A 19,765-nucleotide genomic window follows, 5' to 3' on the forward strand; every position below is an offset into this window, starting at 1 on the left:
CACTATTAGCATTCAGCTGAATATTTTGGTAAATGTGCTTTTCTGTACTTACCTGCATTGTTTGTGCTGTTAGCAAGGGAGAAGGATGCTGGTAATATTAAAAGCGGAGGATAATTTCTTGGGAGAAGGTACAAATCTTGAGTCATTGCCTCTAGATTCTGGTAGACAGCGTTTCCTGGTTTTTCTTTAAAGTGGTGAGGGAGCAACCAAGAGGCAGACCAACATCAGAAATTCTCCTTTGTGATATCATCAATCATGACCTCACAGCCAGGTTTACTCAAAATGTTTGCCCAAGCTTCTGGCAGGTATGGACTTGTGAGGCCTGGCTGGATTCCAGAGACACCATGAGGTACCTTTTTGTCTCATTTTGCTGGATTTGTGTTGATGTTTCTGCAGCTTCTGTAGATAAAAGTAAAGAAATTGACCTTAGGGCCACTATGTTATTTTACTGGAAAAGATTGCATAATAAGAAAACCATTGTTTTAAAACATCCTCTGGCAGGTTATTTTTTTGGCAGCTTATTTAAAAACAGAAAACTCAAAATTAATAGTACAGCAGCAAAGTATTTTTACTTTGGCAGTGGGTATGTTGTCAGTAGTTCTATTTGCTATATAATTTACTATCAATTTTCCCTGTTCCCTTAAGAAATATTTTTGTTCTGTGGACATATATCTGTAGCACAACACAAATAACAATTTGACATTATTAAATTTATCAGTGATATAAATTATTTATGACCCAGAATACCAAATCCAGATATATCACAATTGAAAAGTCATCATTTTGCTTTGAATATATTACTGTGCTCTTTGGACCTAATTGGGGTTGAAAGAAAAGGTGGATATTTGTTCATAGAGATGTCCAGAAGTCTAGTCTCTTGGGGTTAAAACATGTAATTTTCTTAAGGATTGTTCTCCTTCAAACAAATAAACCAAAAAAAACCCCAACTCTGTCTTCCTGTATGCTGGGTGCTTGTACATGTCTGTCTTATATTTAAATAACCCAAGAAGTAGATGTGATGAAAAATTTTGGTTGACTGATACAGAGTTTCCAGTTTACATGGTGGAGAGCAGATGTACATTGATTAGTATGGTATGCTTGTCCAGTCTGATATGCTGGACTAAAACTAGGGGTATCACCCTGTATACTTATCAGCACCCCTGTAGGACCTGTTCCCTTTTCTTCAAACCCCCTGAAGGTCAGTTGTTTTTGTCTTCTGGACAACCTATCTGTCATGGATCTTCTCTGGGCAATTCCCAATGCAGGTGGCTATTTTATTTTTCTTACCACCACCCACAAAGCTTCTCATTATCAGAAAGATTAGAGGTTCCATTTCTCGAGGTGGACTGCTCTTTTTAAAGCAGTTTTATGTTATTTTTCCCCTATAGCAGTCATGTGTCCCTATTCTCTTAAACATGTATGCCCTACAGTCTTAGATTTACTTTATTTGAGACTATGAGCCCTTTATGGGTTCACTAGACGTGTTCCATTTCAATTATGTCTCTAACTTGGCTGTCTTTTAAGACAGCTTTTTAGAAATGAGTTATCCTGTACATTTCGGTGGTAGAAATAGGAAATAGCAAATTCTAAGTGAATTTTAGCTGCAAAGGCAATATTCAACTGATTTAATCAATTTTCATTATTTAAAAAGACTTCAGTGCTTTCAGCATGTATTCTTATGTAGATAGTGTAGAACTGAACCTAACTTTTAAATTCCTACCCTTTTCAGGATCTCTTTCATAGGAAGGTAGTTATTGATGTTAAGTTTAATGGTAGTGATTGTTGGCAGATGGGGAATGATCACAGAGGCTCAGGGATTGAAGCAGGGGTTGAACAGTTCCTTTGGGCTTTGCATAAAGGTAAGGCTGCTCTGACACACCTCCAAACTTTGGGGAACCTTATTAGGGTTATGTTTCCTTTTTTGGTTGTGGATTTTTTTGCTTTCTTCTCCAAGGTCCTGATAACTAACCCATTTTTTTTTCTACTGCAAATAAAATTTTTTATCTGCATGTTTTGAATATTCTTACATTTATGAGATAATTCTATAGGTGATTGCTTATTAAAAAGAATAATACAGTAAGTTTATGCTTTTGTTTTGAGGAAGGCTGGTATCCTAGAACTGCATATGCAACCTCTGAAAATCTGTTTGTTTAGAATGGAAAACAGATTTTTCTGTAATTGTATGTTCAGATAATATAGGCTATATATGAGAGAAAAATGAGGAACCTGGATCTTCAGATATAACTGCTAACATTTGTGGTGCTGGCATTGTTCTAAACTCTTGAAACCCCAGATTCTAGTGTTTTCTAGGCGCCAAGGCTTTAGCAGCGTCTGATACAGAAGATAAATATATGGAGTCTTGACTTTGCAGAGGGTAGAACTCAAATTTTTTGAAGGGGTGGAAGGACAATATTCTTCCTTCCTGGAAACCTAGCTTTGTGTAAAGCTGACGTCCTCAAGAGTTTTAATACACACTTTTTTTTTCTTGGAAATACCAAAAACGATAGGTCTTTTAAGGTTATTTGCTTCCCTGAAATAAATATTTTATCCTTTTACCTTTATTTAGATCACATCTCAGACTTAAATCACAAGCTCAGGTTATTAATCTAGTTAGTATCCTAACAATGTTTATTTTAGGCCTGACTTATTTGTCTCTTAAAATAAACCTTTAGGTCACACAGAAAAAAAAAATTGTTCCTTTAGTGTTGATGTTTAGCAACAAAGCTTCTTGTTTGCAGGCAGAAATGTGACCCTTTTAATGAGAAGGAAGAAAGAAAGGATTGGACAGCTGAGCCATCTATGTCACGGAGACCTCCTTGGTACATAATGCTTCCTCTTTTATTAAAATCGGTGCCTGGACTTCTCTCCCTACTTCCATATGAGAGAGACGCAGGAGTACAAGCTATTAGTGCTGGTTTTGACTGTTCAGAAGTAAGTTGTCAGGTTCTAGAGATAAACATTTTACAGGTTTGACTAGAAAAAATATTGTAGCTATAGTATCAGTCAGTGGTGTAAATATAGAATTCAGAGGTTAGTATATAGGTATATATATTGTATTTTGGAAAGTGACAGTATAAAATAATGTGATTGACTTAAAAATAAATGAAAAAATGCCTCAGAACATACCTGCCACCTAAGTTTTTTCATCTGGAGAGGGGCTATTCATTTATGACATACAGCTTTTAATAATTTTTCGAACTTTTGGAATTGCCTTACAAGCCTTGGATGAACATTTCTGTTATGCTCAGTAGTTGTGAATCTTTATATTTTTGAGTGTTTTGGTTTTTTTTTTAAATATGGGCAGGCGCTGGAAATTGAACCTGGTCTCTGACATGGCAGGCAAGAACTCTGCCACTGAGCCTCTGTTGCCCACCCTTTTGAGGATTGTTGATTCAGATTTTGTAAACAGCTAGTTTACATTCTATTCAAATGTGTTCCATTTCAATTATATCTCTTACTTGGATGTTGTAGAGTGTTTCAGAGTGAATATTGAGAGACCGAGTTGGTCACCATCATCTTGGACAGCCCATAAAGTACAACTTAAACATTTCCTTTGAAGTTCCTTATAAAAGAGGAGCTATTTTTGTTTGTTTGCTCCAAGGCAGTATTGTTAAAATAACTTATAATTTCAACAGGTGGTCACTTTGAAGGACATTGTTAATTTTAGAACATAAACCTTTCCTAAATGGAGAAGGTTTAGAAACAGTACTGTCCAATGGAACTTTATGCAATAAGAAAATTGTTCCATATGCTGTGCTGTGACTGTTGAGCACTTGAAATACGGCTAGTGTGATTGAAGAAATGAATTTTTAATTTTTATTTTAAGAGAATTTAAAGTTAGGTTTAAATAGCACGTGGCTAGTGACTACCATACTGCACAGTGCAGATCTAGAATATTTAGCTTTCAATCTGATTTACACACTGGTCTGAGCACTTTATGGCAAAATACCAAAAATTTCCAAGGCAAGATATATTCAGTTTCCCGGGCTGAATACTAAAAGATTGGAATTTGTCTTTCCTGCTTAGTAGTATCTAATCTGTAAATCTTTCCTAGGTTATCCTTGCTAAGGTGTTACCCAAAGAATTTAAAATGAGAACCTTCTTTTTGTATTAGCATTTTAATCTTTAACTTTTGTTGCTCATGGCTCTTCCCTGGAATTTAAGACTTGCCCTGGCAGCATCACCTGTTATCTGCACCGAAGGTTGGGGTGAATGAAAACTATGAAAAGGCTGCCAACCCTTGGTTTTAATCTTTTTTTTTCAATATTTTTATTGAAAAATATCTACACACATACAGTCCAACCATATACAATCAGTGGCTCACAAAATCATCACATAGTTGTGTATTCTTCACTATGATTATTTTTTGAACATCTTCATTACTCCAGGAAAAAACTAAAAAGAAAAAAACCCCATACATCCTATATCCCTTACCCCTTCCTCATTGACCCACAGTATTTCTTTCTTTCTTTTTTTTTTTTTAAATGAAAAATAACATAGATACAAAAAAGCAATAAATTTCAAAGCACAGCCCAGCAGTTAGTTGTAGAACAGATTTCAGGGTTCGGTATGGGTTACAATGCCACAATTTTAGGTTTTTACTTCTAGCTACTCTAAGATACTGGAGACTAAAGGAAATACCAGTTGAATGATTCAGCAATCATATTCATTTGTTAAAACCTACCTTCTCTGTATAACTCCACCATTACCTTTGATCTTTCTGTCCCTCTCTTTAGGGATATTTGAGCTATGGCTGTTCTAACTTTTTCTTGTTTGAAGGGGCTATCAGCAGCATAGGGTAGGGAGATGGAACTAGCTGATGTTCTGGAGAGGCTGGGTCCTCTAGGTTTCAGGACTTACCTAGTCCAGGGACCCATCTGGAGGTTGTAGGTTTCTGGAAAGTTACCCTAATGCATAGAACCTTGTAGAATTTTATATATTGCCCTAGGTGTTCTTTAGAATTGGCTGGAATGGTTTTGGTTGGGATTTGGCAAGTTATGATAGGTAGCAATGTCTAACTGAAGCTTGTGTAAGAGTGACCTCCAGAGTAGCCTCTCTACTCTATTTGAAGTTTCCCAGCCACTGATACTTTATTAGTTACACTTCTTTTCCTCCTTTTGGTCAGGATGAAATTGTAGATCCCACGGTGCCAGGGCCAGACTCATCCCTGGGAGTCACTGCCACGCCATCAGAGATATTTTCAGCCCTGGATGTCATGTCCCACATAATGGGAAGGGCAATGATTTCACTTACAGAGTTGGGCTTAGAGAGAGTGAGGCCACATCTGAGCCAGTCAGTTTTAATCTTTGCTTGATAATGGTGGGAGATTATGATTACTAAAATAAAATAAATGGAGGGCTTAAAGGGAAAACTGGACATCTTTCATTTTATAGTAGTCAAATCTTGAAGTAAAGGTTTTCATTTGAAGTGAAAAGCAAGTAAAAGTTGATCATAGTAAATTTATCTTGATCTCTAAGGCTCTTTAGAGTTTTCCAATTTACCCTTGTTTGATTTCTTATAACTTTTCTATAAGAATCTTCCAGTGTAGGAAAAATATCCCATGATCTCACATATATGAAATAATTAGAATATGCAAATTAATTGAGTCAGAAATTGGAATACAGGTTACCAGGGGCAGGGGTGGGACTGGGGTGTTACTGTTTAATTGGTGCAGAGTTTCTGTTTGGGGTGATGGAAAAGTAATTTGGCAATGGATGGTGGTGATGGTAACACAACATTGTGAACATAATTAACAGCACTGAATTATATACTTGAAAGTGATTAAAATGGGAAATTTTAGGTTTTGTATATGTTATCAGAATGAAAATAATTACAAAAAAAATAGAACTGCACAACACAAAGTGAGCATTGATATTAACTATGGATTATAGTTAATAGTATAATTATTATAGCATTGCTTCATTTGTAACAAAGGTACCACAGGAATGCACAATGTCAATAGGGAGAACTGTGTTTGTATGTGTGTGTGAGGGGATATATGGGAACTCAGTACTTTATGCATGATTTTTCTGTAATCCTTAAAAAAAAAAAGAACAATCTTCCAGCGTTAGCCGAACTGAGCACTGTTTCTTTCATATCCTGTATGCATTTGTTCTTCCTTTGTTTGTGGCTGTCTCCTTTTCTGAAGTTTTTTCTCTCACTCTTTAAAAAAATCTTGACTCCAGTGCTTATACCATGCTGTACACTTTTCTTTAAGCCCCCTTTCTAGTTCTGCCTTGCCCATGAAGCCTTTTATTTCTGTCGTAATCCAATTCTTTTTCATTATTAGCCCCTATATTCTGAGATGTATCCTGGTGTTACGTTGAGCTGTATAGAATTACAAGGTCTCATTCCCGTTCTGAACTCCAGGAGTTCAGTTTGTCTAAATGAGCTATCCAAGATTTAGATTATGTGTTACTGAAAATTTAGGCTTTTGCCCTCATATAGTAGGTGAAGGTCTAAAGTCCGTATACTGTCATCTTTTACCCTGTATTCTGATTTACCTAAGTGAGACCCAGCCAAATTGGCTTCATTTTTACTCTAATTGAGGTCTGATCTCTTTTTTCAGTTATTTTACCTGTTATTATATATAGCTACGCTAACTTTAAGAGCTATAGCACCCCATTTCTGGGCCGTAGGTATCACAGAGTTATTCAGATTTCCAGGGAAATACCAGCTGATGCACATACAGTTCAGTGTCTCAGGATCTAGAAATACTTTTGCGACTTCAGACTGAGTGTGGCTGCTGAAAGGGCTTACAATCTAGGTTCCAATTTTCTTATAAGTAGTTTCTGAAAGAGACATTAGCATATCTGTTCTTTTGTTTCTGGCTTATTGTACGCAATACATTGTCCCCAAGGTTTTTTCAGTTCATTGCATGCCTTTTGACATCCTTCCTTTTGTAGCCACACCATATTCCATCATTTAAATGTATCACAGTTCACCATTCTGCTTCTCAGCCGTTGTACTCTTCGGCTCCCTCAATCTATTGGGCATTGTGGTTGATGTCCAAAATAAACAAACCATGTCTTACATTATCCGCACTTGTACAATCAGTAGCACTCTCAACTTTAGGCAATTTTCATTGTTCCATAATGACAAAGAATGAATAAACACAGCATCCCTGACTATCAAATCAAAACTATCCCTTTTCATTGCACCTAGTAATGCTGTGATACTGTTTATGTCTTCTTGTTCACTATTGGCCATAGCCTGCATTTTTAGTTTTCCCCCATAATATATTCTATTATTAAATCTTTGTCCACTATCGAACTTTTGAAATAGTTTATTTGAGAACTTACTTATAATTTTAGATTTAATCAGTGCTATACATGGCACTATACATCCCCTTTCAATCATATTCACCTTCAATATGGTAATATTACTTATAACCCCACTAATTAGTTACCATCACTTCTGTCTGTTCCCTTGCATTTAGGTTCAACCTCATTGGGTAGCTTTTCCCGCCATCTCTAGCTTTTGTCTAGGTTTTGTATAAGTCTGCTATATTCTGCAGTATAATTTCTGAGATTACCTTTACCACAGTCATAATAGCAAAATCATACAGCATCTGTCCCTTTGTGTCTGACTTATTTCATTCAGCATTATGTCTTCAAGGTCCATGCTGTCATATGCTTTGGACCTTTTTTCATCTCACTTTTGCATACTATTCCATCATATGTATGTATCACATTTTGTTTATCAACTCGTCTGTTGATGGGCACTTGGAATGTTTCCAGCTTTTGACAATTGTAAATAGTGCCACTATGAACATCGGTATGCAAATATCTGTTGTGTCACTGCTTTCAGTTCTTCTGGGTATATACCAAGTATTTATATTGCCAGGTCATAGAATAACTCAATATTTAGCTTTCTGAGGAATTGCCAAGCTGTCTTCCACAGCATCTGCATCATTATACATTCCCACCAATAGTGGATAAGTGTTCCAATTTCTCTACATCTTCTCCAACATTTGTAGTTATCTGTTTGTTTAATAGCAGCCATTCCTATAAGTGTGAGGTGATATTTCATTGTCATCTTAATTTGTATTTCACTTACAGCTAGTGAAAATGAGCATCTCTTTATGTGATTTTTAGTCATCTGTATTTGCTTTTCAGAAAAATGTCTGTTCATATCCTCTGCCCATTATATAATTGGGTTCTTTGTTCTTTTTTTGTTGAGCTATATAATTTCTATTTGTATATAAGATATCAAGCCTTTATCCAATATTGGTTTCCAAATATTTTTTCCTATTGTGCTGGCTTACCTGTTCACTTTTTTGACCAAGTCCTTTGAGGCACGGAAACTCTTAAGCTTAAGGAGTTCCCATTTGTCTAATTTTTTCTTTCTCTACTTGTGCTTTAGGTGTAAAGTTTAAGAAGCTACCGCCTATTACTAGATCTTGAAGATGTTTCCCTGTAGTTTCTTCTAGAAGTTTTGTGGGTATTTTTTGGTCTGAATATAGTCTGAGTAACCATAGTTTGTCAGTTATTCTTTGTTCCATGAAAAGGTGGTTAATGTAGCTTGCAAATCAAACTCTTTTACTGACAAACCTGATCGATTGTAGTTTATAAATATAACTTTGTGTGTTTGTGAGATAAATGCCAAAAAGATGCTGTTTCCCTTTGTTGCAGTTAGAAACCAAAGTTGTATCTGAGATTAATGCTTGTTTTTATCATTTGCAGTCTTAACTCACTCTTCTCCATAATAGCAGTGTACCTGCTCCCACCATGTCCTTTCTGGAAAAAGTTTCTTAGTGTCAGGGAAATAGATATTTTCCTTTTAACCATCCCCCCACCCTTTTTTCTAGATTCTTGGACTACACTTCTTTTCAATTTGGCAATACTTCATCATCTTTCTTTAATTTGATGTATTTTCATGTTTGATATTATTAAAGCATTCATGCAAAATAAATGTGGGTTTGGTCTACTATAAATTTTAAAATAATGAAGGTAAATCAAGCACATATGTACCTCCCATCCAACTTAAGAAATTAGACATTACCAATATCATTGAATTTCAGTGGAATTTGAAGTAACTGATTATTACAAAACATACTGTTATTTTTCATTGGTTATTTTCATTTAGACTGGTTATGTTTTGGCTGCTTTATTCATGAATACTCTACCTCTTAATTACAATATAGGATAGATTATTTTATAACTTAAACTTCCATTCCTGTACCGGTGGGTTTCTCTGCTAATTGAGGCTACTTCTTTATTTCCTATTCTCCCTCTCAAACTCTTTAACTCTGTCTTCTGTAATTCAAGTTTGTGATCATTAAACTTTTATCTATATGTTACCAACATTCCTTTCTGAACATTCTCTTCCCCTTCTTGCCTTATCTGGAACTTGGCTGGCCCAGGAAGACATTGTTTCCCCTGCAGCTCTCTCATGGGCCCACATCACAGCCAGGTGGTACGGTAGTTGACCTTGCTGCTTCCCATTGATGCTTTAAACTGCTTTTTCATCCTTCAAAAACTCCAGCACCTTTGAAGCTCTTCCATCCTCCACTGACCTCGGTCTCTTTCCCTCCATTCCTTTAAAACTTTCACTTTCTTTTCACTATCAAACTTGCTACTCCTCTTATTCATAGACTTCAGTAGTCTTCCCAATTATCTCTTCAACTCCTAGCCTCCCAGGTATATCCTGTGATCAAACCTTATACAGATCTCATCTCTGAAATCTCAGTTTCAAGCTTCTCACTCTGACCTACCTCTTGTCCTTTGACCCCTTGCTACTTGTTCTAGTTTGCTAGCTGTTGGAATGCAATATACCAGAAACAGAATGGCCTTTAAAAAGGGGAATTTAGTAAGTTGGTAGTTTACAGTTCTGAGGCTGAGAAAATGTCCCAATTAAAGCAAGTCTATAGAAATATCCAATCTATCCAGGGAAAGATACCTTGGTTCAAGAAGGCCGATGAAGTTCAGGGTTTCTTTCTCAAGTGGAAGGGCACATAGCAAACACAATCAGAATTTCTCTCTTATCTGGAATGGCACATGGTGAACATGGTCAGGGTTCCTCTTTCATCTGGAAGGGCACATGGTGAGCACGGCATCATCTGCTAGCTTCTTCTCCTGGCTTCCTGTTTCATGAAGCTCCCTAGGAGGCATGTTCCTTCTTTACCTCCAAAGGTCACTGGCTGGTGGACTCTGCTTCTCATGGCTATGTTATTCTGCTCTGCTCTCTCTGAATCTCTCTCTTTCTCCAAAATGTTTCCTCTTTTATAGGACTTCAGAAACTAACCAAGACCCACCCAAATGGGTGGAGACGTGTCATCACCTAATCCAGCCTAACAACCACTCTTGATTAAATCACATCTCCAGGGAGACGATCTAATTACAATTTCAAACATACAATGCTGAATAGGGATTAGAAGAAATGGCTGCCTTTACAAAATGGGATTAGGATTAAACATGGCTTTTCTAGGGTACATACATCATTTCAAACTAGCACACATATGTTGGTCTATTTGCTAGTAGTAGTACTAATGTTTTCATTCTTAGCATGTGGTTATCTCCTGAGTTTGAATATTAGATTTAATGAAAAGAGCTTGGACTTTAGAATACAGTACCTATGTTCAAATCTCTGCTTCTTAGCAGAATGACCTTAGGCAGGTCTTTAACAAATGAGGAAATATCTTTATTTCTGAGGCATTTCTTCATTTCTTAAGAAGGCATAGTAGTAATAGTCAATCCATAGATTTATAAGACTCAGATGGGATAATGATATGCATATACATTCTTTCTAAATTAAAAGTTCTCTGTGTTATGGCCTTTACATTTTGGAAGAGTAGGGAGAGAAAAGGGTGGTTTGTCTACTTTGGGCCCAAGGCTTTTGATTCAGTGAATACAAACATCAAAAATTCAAATATGCTCAGCTTATTAGTGAGGCAAGAGTTTCTTTTTTCTTTTTTTGGCTTTTTTTTTTTTAATTGATTAGTCTCAGCATCATGTTTTCTGACCTCAGAGCATTATGTAGAGATGTTGCTTCTTGGTCATTATGTTTTGTGGGTATCATGACCAAGACTTTGATCTTTAGTTTCTCAGTGGATTGATTTTTAAGCAAAACTGACATGTCATTCATTAATAATGCATAAAGAAGAAAATTAAGTTGAAAGATTTCAGAAACCAACATTGGTGTCATTGCTTCTAATTCTTTTATTGAAATAGCCTAGATTTTCCTCTTTCATTAAATTTTGGTTACATTTACCTGCTTTGAGAGTCAAGGAGCTCAGATAGGCTGACAAAGACAACAACAGTCATAGAATAGAATTTATGTTTGTTTTGTTTTGCTAAAGCTGCCGGAATTTGCAGTATACCAGAAATGGAATGGCTTTTATAAAGGTAATTTTTTAAGTTGCGAGTTCACAGTTGTAAAGCCATAGAAATGTCCTAACTAAGGCATAGAGAAAAAGATACCTTAACTCCAAAGAAAGGCTGATTCGTCTAGAACACCTCTGTCAGCTAGGAAGGCAAGTTGTTTGGTTTCTCATTTCAAACAACTTCCCCTGGGGCATTTTCTTTCTTCATCTCCAAAGGTCTCTGGCTGTGTGGGCTCTAAAGGTTTTTCCAAAATGGTTCCCTCTTAAAGGACTCCAGTGAGCAACCCCACCTTGAATGGATAGAAATGCATCTCCATGGAAACCACCTAATTAAAGTCCCACCCACGATTGGGTGGGTCACATCTCCATGGAAACAATATAATAAAAAATATCCCACCTAGCAGTACTGAATCAGGGTTAAAGAACATGGCTTTTCTGGGATACACAGCAGTTTCAAACCAGCATAATAATCATTCTTAGGTTCATAATAACCACATGTTTTCTATGAGTCTTAAGCAGAGGCTTTTACATGATCAGATTTTGCTGAGGTGTTTTTTTTTTTAATAAAAAAATTTTTTTTAAACATAACCTACAAGCACAAACATTCTTACCATATGACCATTCCATTCTTGGTATATAAATAAAAAACTCACAATATCATCACCATGGTCATTTCTTAGAACATTTGCATCAATTCAGAAATGAAATAAAAAGGAAAAAGAAAAATCTCATACATACCATACCCCTTACCCCTCCCTCTCATTGACTGCTAATATTTTCATCTACCCAATATATTTTAGCCTTTGTTTTCCGTATTTTTTCTATACCCCTTACACTCCCTTTCATTGATCACTAGCATTTCAGTCTACTAAATTTATTTTAATATTTGTTCCCCCATTATTTATTTTTATTCCATATGTTTTACTCATCTCTCTATACCATAGACAAAAGGAGCATCAGACACAGGATTTTCACAATCACACAGTCACATTGCGAAAGCTATATCATTATGCAATCATCTTTAAGAAACATGGCTGCTAGAACACAGCTCTTCATTTTTAGGCACTTCCCTCCAGCTTCTCCAATATACCTTAACTAAAAAGGTGATACCTATATAATGTGTAAGAATAACCTCCAGGATAACCTCTCAACTCTGAAATCTCTTAGCCATTGATACTTTATTTTGTCTCGTTTCTCTCTTCCCCCTTTTGGTCAAGAAAGTTTTCTCAATCCCTTGATGCTGAGTCCCATCATTCTAGGATTTTTGTCCCACGTTGCCAGGAAGGTCCACACCCCTGGGAGTCATATCCTACATAGAGAGGGGTAGGGCAGTAAGTTTGTTTGTCGTGTTGGCTGAGAGAGAGGGGCCACATCTGAGCAACAAAAGAGGTTCTCTTGGGGGTGACTCTTAGGCTTAATTTTAAGTAGGCTTAGCCTATCCTTTGAGGGGATAAGTTTCATATGAATAAACCCCAACATTGAATGCTCAGCCTATTGCTTTGGTTGTCCCCACTACTTGTGAGAATATCAAGAATTCAACTTGGGAAAGTTGAATTTTCCCCCTTTCTTGCCATTCGCCCAACGGGACTCTGCAAATACTTATTCTTATTCACTATTCATATCACTCTGGGATTTATTGGGCCATCACTCTGGACAAACCTACAAAGATTTTGCTGAGTTTTTGATGTTGGGATGCAAGGTTTGAAACTGACTGAGACTTGTTTAGTTAGCCGAGTTGTTCATTATGATAGTTTTTGAAATTTCTCTGTAGGGAGTTTTTGACCTGAGCCTGAGAATTCACTATTTGGCCGGAGTGAATTATTTTAAAGAGTACTTCATCCATTCTTCTCGTTACCATAACAATTTTTCTAGGGCCATTTTGTTTTCTTCATCTGTTGTGTTGTTATTTACCTGACCCATGTCACATTATGTTGTTGGACCAGGGTGTAGAGTAAGGGAAGACATATCAAGGCTGGAGGGTAATTTCCGCCCTTAGTCTATCTGTAATCCTCAAATCTTCTTTTTATATGTAATAGGCCTATCTCAGCTGAGTTTAGAGGAAGTTTATCCAGTCTCTTCTATTTGTCCTAAGCAGTAGTAGGACCAAGTAACTGCTTGAAAATTTTAAGCAGTGTATGGTAAGTGTCTGACAGTAAAGCAGTAGTTTCACATCTGACTGAATCAGAACCACCTGACCTGACAATAGATTTCTCCTCCCATCCTGCTCTCCTTCATCACTCATGGCAGTGAGGAGCCTGCCTGGAAATTTCCTTTTAATAGTCTGGATTGGCCTGCACTGTCTTCAAGTAAACAGTAGTTCTTTTTCTGTTAGTCAGAATCTCCCCCAAACCACACAGTTTACCTAGGTATTTTTAAAAACATCCGTGTACCATTTTGCACCCTCTCAAGAACCATGGGAAATCTATGCAGTGAGGATAATGAGGCATCTGTCTTGGTTTGATTTCCATTCCGTGTGATTATATTTAAATATAAAAACTTAACCTGGCTGTATTCGTTTTTTAGGATTGTTATAACGAATTACTACAAGCTTGGTGGCTTAAAACAACATAAATTTGTCCTCTCACAGTTCTGGAAACTAGAAGTCTGAAGTTAAGGTATGGTAGGTTTGGTTCGTTCTGTGAGGGAGAATCTGTTCCTTGCCTGTCTCGTGGCTTCTGTGGCTTCTATCAGCTGTCCTTGGTGCCTCTTGGCTTGTAGATGCCTCACTTCAGTCTCTTCTTCCATCTTCACATGGCCTTATCCTCTATTCTTTTCTTGTAAGAACACTTTTCATTGAAATAGGGCCCACAGGAGTAATCTAGAATGATCTTATTTCTGGATCTTTAACTTAATCATATCAGCAAAGACCCTTTTTTCAAATAAGGTCACAGTCACAGGTTGTTTTTTGATATTTTTATTGATGAAACAACATACAAACACAAAATACTCTTAACATACAAACATTCTATACATGGTGTACAATCAGTGGCTCACAATATCGTCACATAGTTGTGTATTCATCACCATGATCATTTTTTAGATCATTTGTATCCCTCCAGAAAAAGAAATAAGATGATAAAAGAAATAACTCATACATACCATATCCCTTACCCCTCCCTCTCATTGACCACCAGTATTTCCTTCTACCCAATTTATTTTAACCTTTTGTTCCTCCTATTATTTGTTAATTTTTTTCTATATTTTTTACTCATCTGTCCATACCCTAGATAAAAGAAGCATCAGACGTAAGATTTTCGCAAATCACACAGTCACATTGTAAAAGTTATATGATTATACAGTCATCTTCAAGAAACAAAGCTACTGGAACACAGCTCTGCAGTTTCAGGTACTTCCCTTTAGCCACTCAAATACATCCTAAACTGAAAAGGGATATCTATATGATGTGTAAGAATAACCTCCAGGATAACCCTCAACTCTGAAATCTCTCAGCCACTGACACTTTATTTTTTCTCATTTCTCTCTTGCCTGTTTTGGTCAAGAAGATTTTTTCAATCTCTTGTTGCTGGGTCTCTGCTCTTCATAGGATTTCTGTTCCACGTTGCCAGGGAGATTTATACCCCTGGAAGTCATGTCCCATGTAGTAGGGATGGCAGTGGGTTCACTTGCTGTGTCGGCTTAGAGAGAGAGGCCACATCTGAGCAACAAAAGAGGCCACATCTGGGGGTGACTCTCAGGTCTAATTTTATGTAGGCTTAGCCTATCCTTTGCAGGAATAAGTTTCATAGGGGTGAACCCCAAGATTCTTCAGCCTATTGATTTGATTGTCCCTGCTGCTTGTGAGAGTATCAGAAATTTGACAAGTGGGAAAGTTGAATCTTTCCCCCTTTCTCCAATTCCCCTAAGGGGACTTTTCAAATGATTTTTATTCACTGTCCACATCATTCTGGGATTTATTGGAGCATCACACTAACCTGGAGAAACCAATAAAATCTCATGCCCTATTCAAGATTTCCTCTACTTATGTTGTTCTGCTAAACTGACCATGCAAGTTAAATTAGGAAATGCACTACCTGAAATATAAATTTTATACCAAATAAACATTTCTCCCTTTAATCTCACACAGAAGTTGAAGTTTTAAAATATGGATGATATCATCCTTTACCCTGTATTCTGATATACCTTAGTCACATCCAGATCAGGTTCAATTATACCTCTACTGGGTGTCTGATCCCTTTTCCAATTTTTAAAACAGTTCCTGAATGGGGTGCTGCTGACTTTCATAGATTCAGAGCTCTGACTCTGAGTCTCAGGTGTCACATAAATACCCAAAGTTTCTGGGAAAAACCATGTTATATAAAAACAGCTCAGTATCTCAGAATTTAAAATTAACAATTATACCTCCTGAATATATGCCAGTCACAAGGTTTGGGGGGACACACTAGCTGCTAATAGTGGGGGGCCACTGTTCATCCAACTGCAACGGCTGTAGGAGGTTTCTCCATCATCTGTGATGAGATTTGTTTGCTAGTGCTGGCCCCTGCCTATGAGAGACGATGACGGGAAGAGGTCTGTGCTTATCAGTCAAGCCTTACCAGCGGAGAAAAGTGCAGAATGCAGTCATTTGACTGAGCTGATAAATAACAACATATTTCTCTTTGAGCAGATTGTTCTTTTTTTTGATATTGTGTCTGGAAATGTTTTCCCCTATTCCAGAATCCCAAGGTCTCTCTTGAAGTATATTGTGTTTCTCTAGGCAAAGCAAGGATGATTTCTGTAAGCACTTTTCCAGATATGGTTTTATAGTATGTGAGCCCTTCTCCTTTAGGGTATGTGTCTTTTAAATGATTAGTTGCATAATTCAGTGGCTTTTAAAAATAGACAGTACAGACTTGTGGTAATGAAAAGAGATAATAAAAACTGAAAGCCCCTCCTTCTCTCTCTCGCTGTTATATTTGGTGCGAATGTTTCTGAACCTTCATCTGTGGATTGTAATTTTAGGTACTATACTACTGAGTTCATAATGTTATATACCAAAAAGCAAAATGAATATATATTGCAAAACTGAACTACTTGTCTTCAGGATAATAAATTACGTTAAAATCCATTTTGGCTGCATCATTGTATTTTTAGTATTCAGAGTTTTCTAGGTTCCTAGGTTCAGTGTGGAGATGGTTTATTATCATCTATAAGGAAAAGTTTAGATTATGAGAGTTTCTTATAATAACTGTTATTTCTTCCTACTTTAGATTCTAAAATCTTTTTATATTTTTCTCTCTGCAGATTTAACCTGAAACTGAATTCACTTATAGGAACATCCACAGTTGTATCAATGGTTGGAGAAAGATAGTGACAGCAGGCCAAGGAAAAACAGCTCTGATATATTAAAGAAAATGAGTATGCTAAAACCAAGTGGACTGAAGGCCCCTTCTAAAATCCTTAAGCCTGGAAGCACAGCCTTGAAGACACCTGCTGCTGGTAATAGACTCTCGCTTTATGTTTTGCCTTAGTAGCCAATAAATTATAATAAAATATAAAGACCTCAATTGGAAAATTAAAAAAAAAAGATCTTATGAGAACTCATATTCCTGGAAATATTTGAAAAAAGTTTTGAGAAACTTAGAATTTATATCTAGAAATCTTAGTAAAATTATTTAATTGATTTTTAATTAAAAAATAGGTGCCTTATTAGTTTTCCACTTAAGTAACTTCAGTATTTGATTGTTACAATCTTAAGATATTTCTTTAGTTTTTCCCCCCTCAGATGTCTCCCTGAACTCATCAGGACATTCCTTCTTGGGGTTTAGGGATATATAGAGAAAACAAAGACTACTCTTGCTTCAAAGATTGTGATACTAATTGGAAAGTTGGTCACTGGAAGCAGGCAGTATGATATTTCAAGTCTAACTTAAAGAGAGAAATCTTCTTGAAGCATTTTATAAATGAACCCATCTCCTTTATCTTTAGTAATATGTTTCTCACTTCGTCTTCACCTCCTTCTTACTGTTTCATTTGGCATACTATAATGAACACCTAAGACCTTCAGTGAAAGAGACAGGAGGTGGGGACATCTGCTAATTGCTTTTATTGTCTTTTTAGGTGATTTATATACTATTAAATATCTTATATTGCCAGCCATTTCAGATGTTCAGGTGCTTACCATAATACATTAAGTCAACATTGTTCAAGTTTTTCCTTAAAGACATTCAGTGTTTCTCCATGAGGGGCAAGGATCTTTGTGCGGTTTTTGGATTTTTTTTTCCGTTCCTTTGTCCCATATACCCAGGCCATTGCCTGGCAAGTAATAGGAGCTCAGTATAGATTTGTCAAATAAATAGAGATCTCAAGTTAATATACATTTTTTAAACTTCTTAAAATTGTAAAATATAATATATACAAAGCAAAGAAAGAAAAAAACATTAATTTTCAAAGCACTCTTCAGCAATAGTTACAGAACAAATCCCAGAGTTTGTCATGGGCTACCATTGTAACATCTCAGATTTTTTTTTCTTGCTGTTCTAAAATACTGGAGGCTAGAAGGAATATTAATAGAATGATTTATCAGCCAAATTAGTAATTCAGCAGCGATCCAAGTTATAATGCATTTTATGTATCAGAATAAAATGGAGCACTTTTCAGAGAGACCATAAAACATCTTAGATGAGGGAAAGCTTTGCTGATAAAACAAAGGGCTCTCAAGAATTATATTTGTTGAGGACTCTATAGCCTTTGGGAAATCAGGTGGAAACTAAGTGTTTCCTATTCTTCTTTCCCTCAAAAGACCGTGTTTCTTTTTAAGACCCCTTCAAATGCCAACCCTTTGTTGAAGCCTTCCTTTCATGTTTTAGAATTGTTCCTTTTTTATTTTTAATGCAGATCTCTTAGCATGCTTGAGTCCAGAGTTCATGGCTAATTAAACTTAGTATCACTGACAGTACTTTTAGTTCACAATTAGATATTCAACAAATTTGTTGGATGAACATGTAAATGAATTTTCAGTGTAAATATCACATTTCTGGAAAAACATATTTTCTGTCTTTATTGCACAAAGTTTCATTACCTTAACAGGGAGCTGGGCCAGATGCTACTTCTTTTCTTTGCTGTGATTTTCACCTCTGCAAGCAAATGAATAGGATTTACTTGGCAGTCTTGGAATAATAATCCTAAGGGGCTGTAGCACTGAATCCCCTTTGTCATCAAGCTTAATTGTGAATTTTTTAGGGTTAAGTGATCTTAGTTTTGTCAGCTTTAATTGGGCGCTCAAATATAGGAATACAGCCTGCCATGGTGGCTCTGAATGGCTGTTTGCTCTTGATGTGCTAGGATGGGGGTGGTGTGCGGATGTAGTAAAGAATGAAATTAGACCTATATTGTGAACTCTGGGGAAAGAACTAATTTTATCTTGCTTTAGGTGGTCATTGTTTTACTTTGCCTTCTTCTAATCTTAATTTCATTGAAAATGGTAATACATTTTTGCTCAGACAAACAAACAAAAACCCAAAAGAAAAAAAATCTTTGTCTAAAAGAGTTGTGGGCTACTTCTGTTACTGTTGCTTTCTCTAATTTGTTTTCCTTTAAGATTGTCTGCTTTAATGTGAAGTTTCTTCTGTTTTCGGTTATAGCTCCTGTAGAAAAAACAATTCCGAGTGAAAAAGTATCAAGCACTCCATCCTCCGAGGCACAAGAGGAATTTGTGGATGACTTTCGAGTTGGAGAGCGTGTTTGGGTGAATGGGAATAAGCCTGGATTTATCCAATTTCTTGGAGAAACCCAGTTTGCACCAGGCCAATGGGCTGGGATTGTTTTAGATGAACCCATAGGCAAGAATGATGGTTCAGTGGCAGGAGTTCGGTATTTCCAGTGTGAACCTTTAAAGGGTATATTTACCCGACCTTCAAAGTTATCAAGGAAGGTACAAGCAGAAGATGAAACTAATGGCATACAGACGACTCATGCTTCCAGAGCTACTTCACCTCTGTCCATTTCTGCAAGCAGCATAGTGTCGCCCTCTCCAGCACCCCCCTCAAATATTCCCCAGAAATCATCCCAGCCTACAGCAAAGGAACCTTCAACTACAGCTCAGATCAGCAACCTTACAAAAACTGCCAGTGAATCCATCTCCAACCTTTCAGAAGCTGGCTCAATCAAGAAAGGAGAAAGAGAGCTCAAAATTGGAGACAGAGTTTTGGTGAGTCCGGAAACTTTTCTGAGGTTATTGTATAAAGTGGTGACATAATTCCTGATGAGTGGTTGAAATACACACATGGAGTGCTTCTTGGCTTAGAGGCTGTTTGGCAGGGATGCCAGTTATTTATAGAGAATATAATTAACCAAATTATCTAGTTCAGTTATGAGTAAACATACAACAAATTAGAAACTGGCTTTGTAGTTTGCACATAGAAGAATTTAGATTTGTAATGACAGACTCTAGTTTTATCTACCAGTTTAGTTAGAACATTGAGCATATAACTTGTAAATATTAAG

General features: G+C 36.6%; 3 protein-coding genes across 8 annotated transcripts in view; 2 read left to right on the forward strand and 1 right to left on the reverse strand.

Moving 5' to 3' along the window:
- Positions 1-249, reverse strand: part of KNTC1 (kinetochore associated 1) — a 172,055-nt gene extending 171,806 nt beyond the window's left edge. For both annotated transcript variants that reach the window (XM_077159714.1, XM_077159713.1), the window contains exon 1: positions 53-249. The gene's annotated coding sequence lies outside the window, so the exon portion shown is untranslated. The remainder of the gene's footprint in view (positions 1-52) is intronic.
- The window catches only part of ZCCHC8 (zinc finger CCHC-type containing 8), a 91,819-nt gene extending 75,145 nt beyond the window's left edge, over positions 1-16,674 (forward strand). For both annotated transcript variants that reach the window (XM_077159729.1, XM_077159730.1), the window contains one exon: positions 16,565-16,674. The gene's annotated coding sequence lies outside the window, so the exon portion shown is untranslated. The remainder of the gene's footprint in view (positions 1-16,564) is intronic.
- Positions 16,651-19,765, forward strand: part of CLIP1 (CAP-Gly domain containing linker protein 1) — a 124,631-nt gene continuing 121,516 nt past the window's right edge. For all 4 annotated transcript variants that reach the window (XM_077159726.1, XM_077159727.1, XM_077159725.1 and 1 more), the window contains exons 1-2: positions 16,651-16,759; positions 18,904-19,469. In XM_077159726.1, coding sequence (XP_077015841.1) covers positions 16,675-16,759; positions 18,904-19,469 — 651 coding nt within the window. In that variant the 5' untranslated portion in view covers positions 16,651-16,674. The remainder of the gene's footprint in view (positions 16,760-18,903; positions 19,470-19,765) is intronic.

Source organism: Tamandua tetradactyla, chromosome 5, assembly GCF_023851605.1.
Source record: "Tamandua tetradactyla isolate mTamTet1 chromosome 5, mTamTet1.pri, whole genome shotgun sequence".
Taxonomy (NCBI): Eukaryota; Metazoa; Chordata; class Mammalia; order Pilosa; family Myrmecophagidae; genus Tamandua; species Tamandua tetradactyla.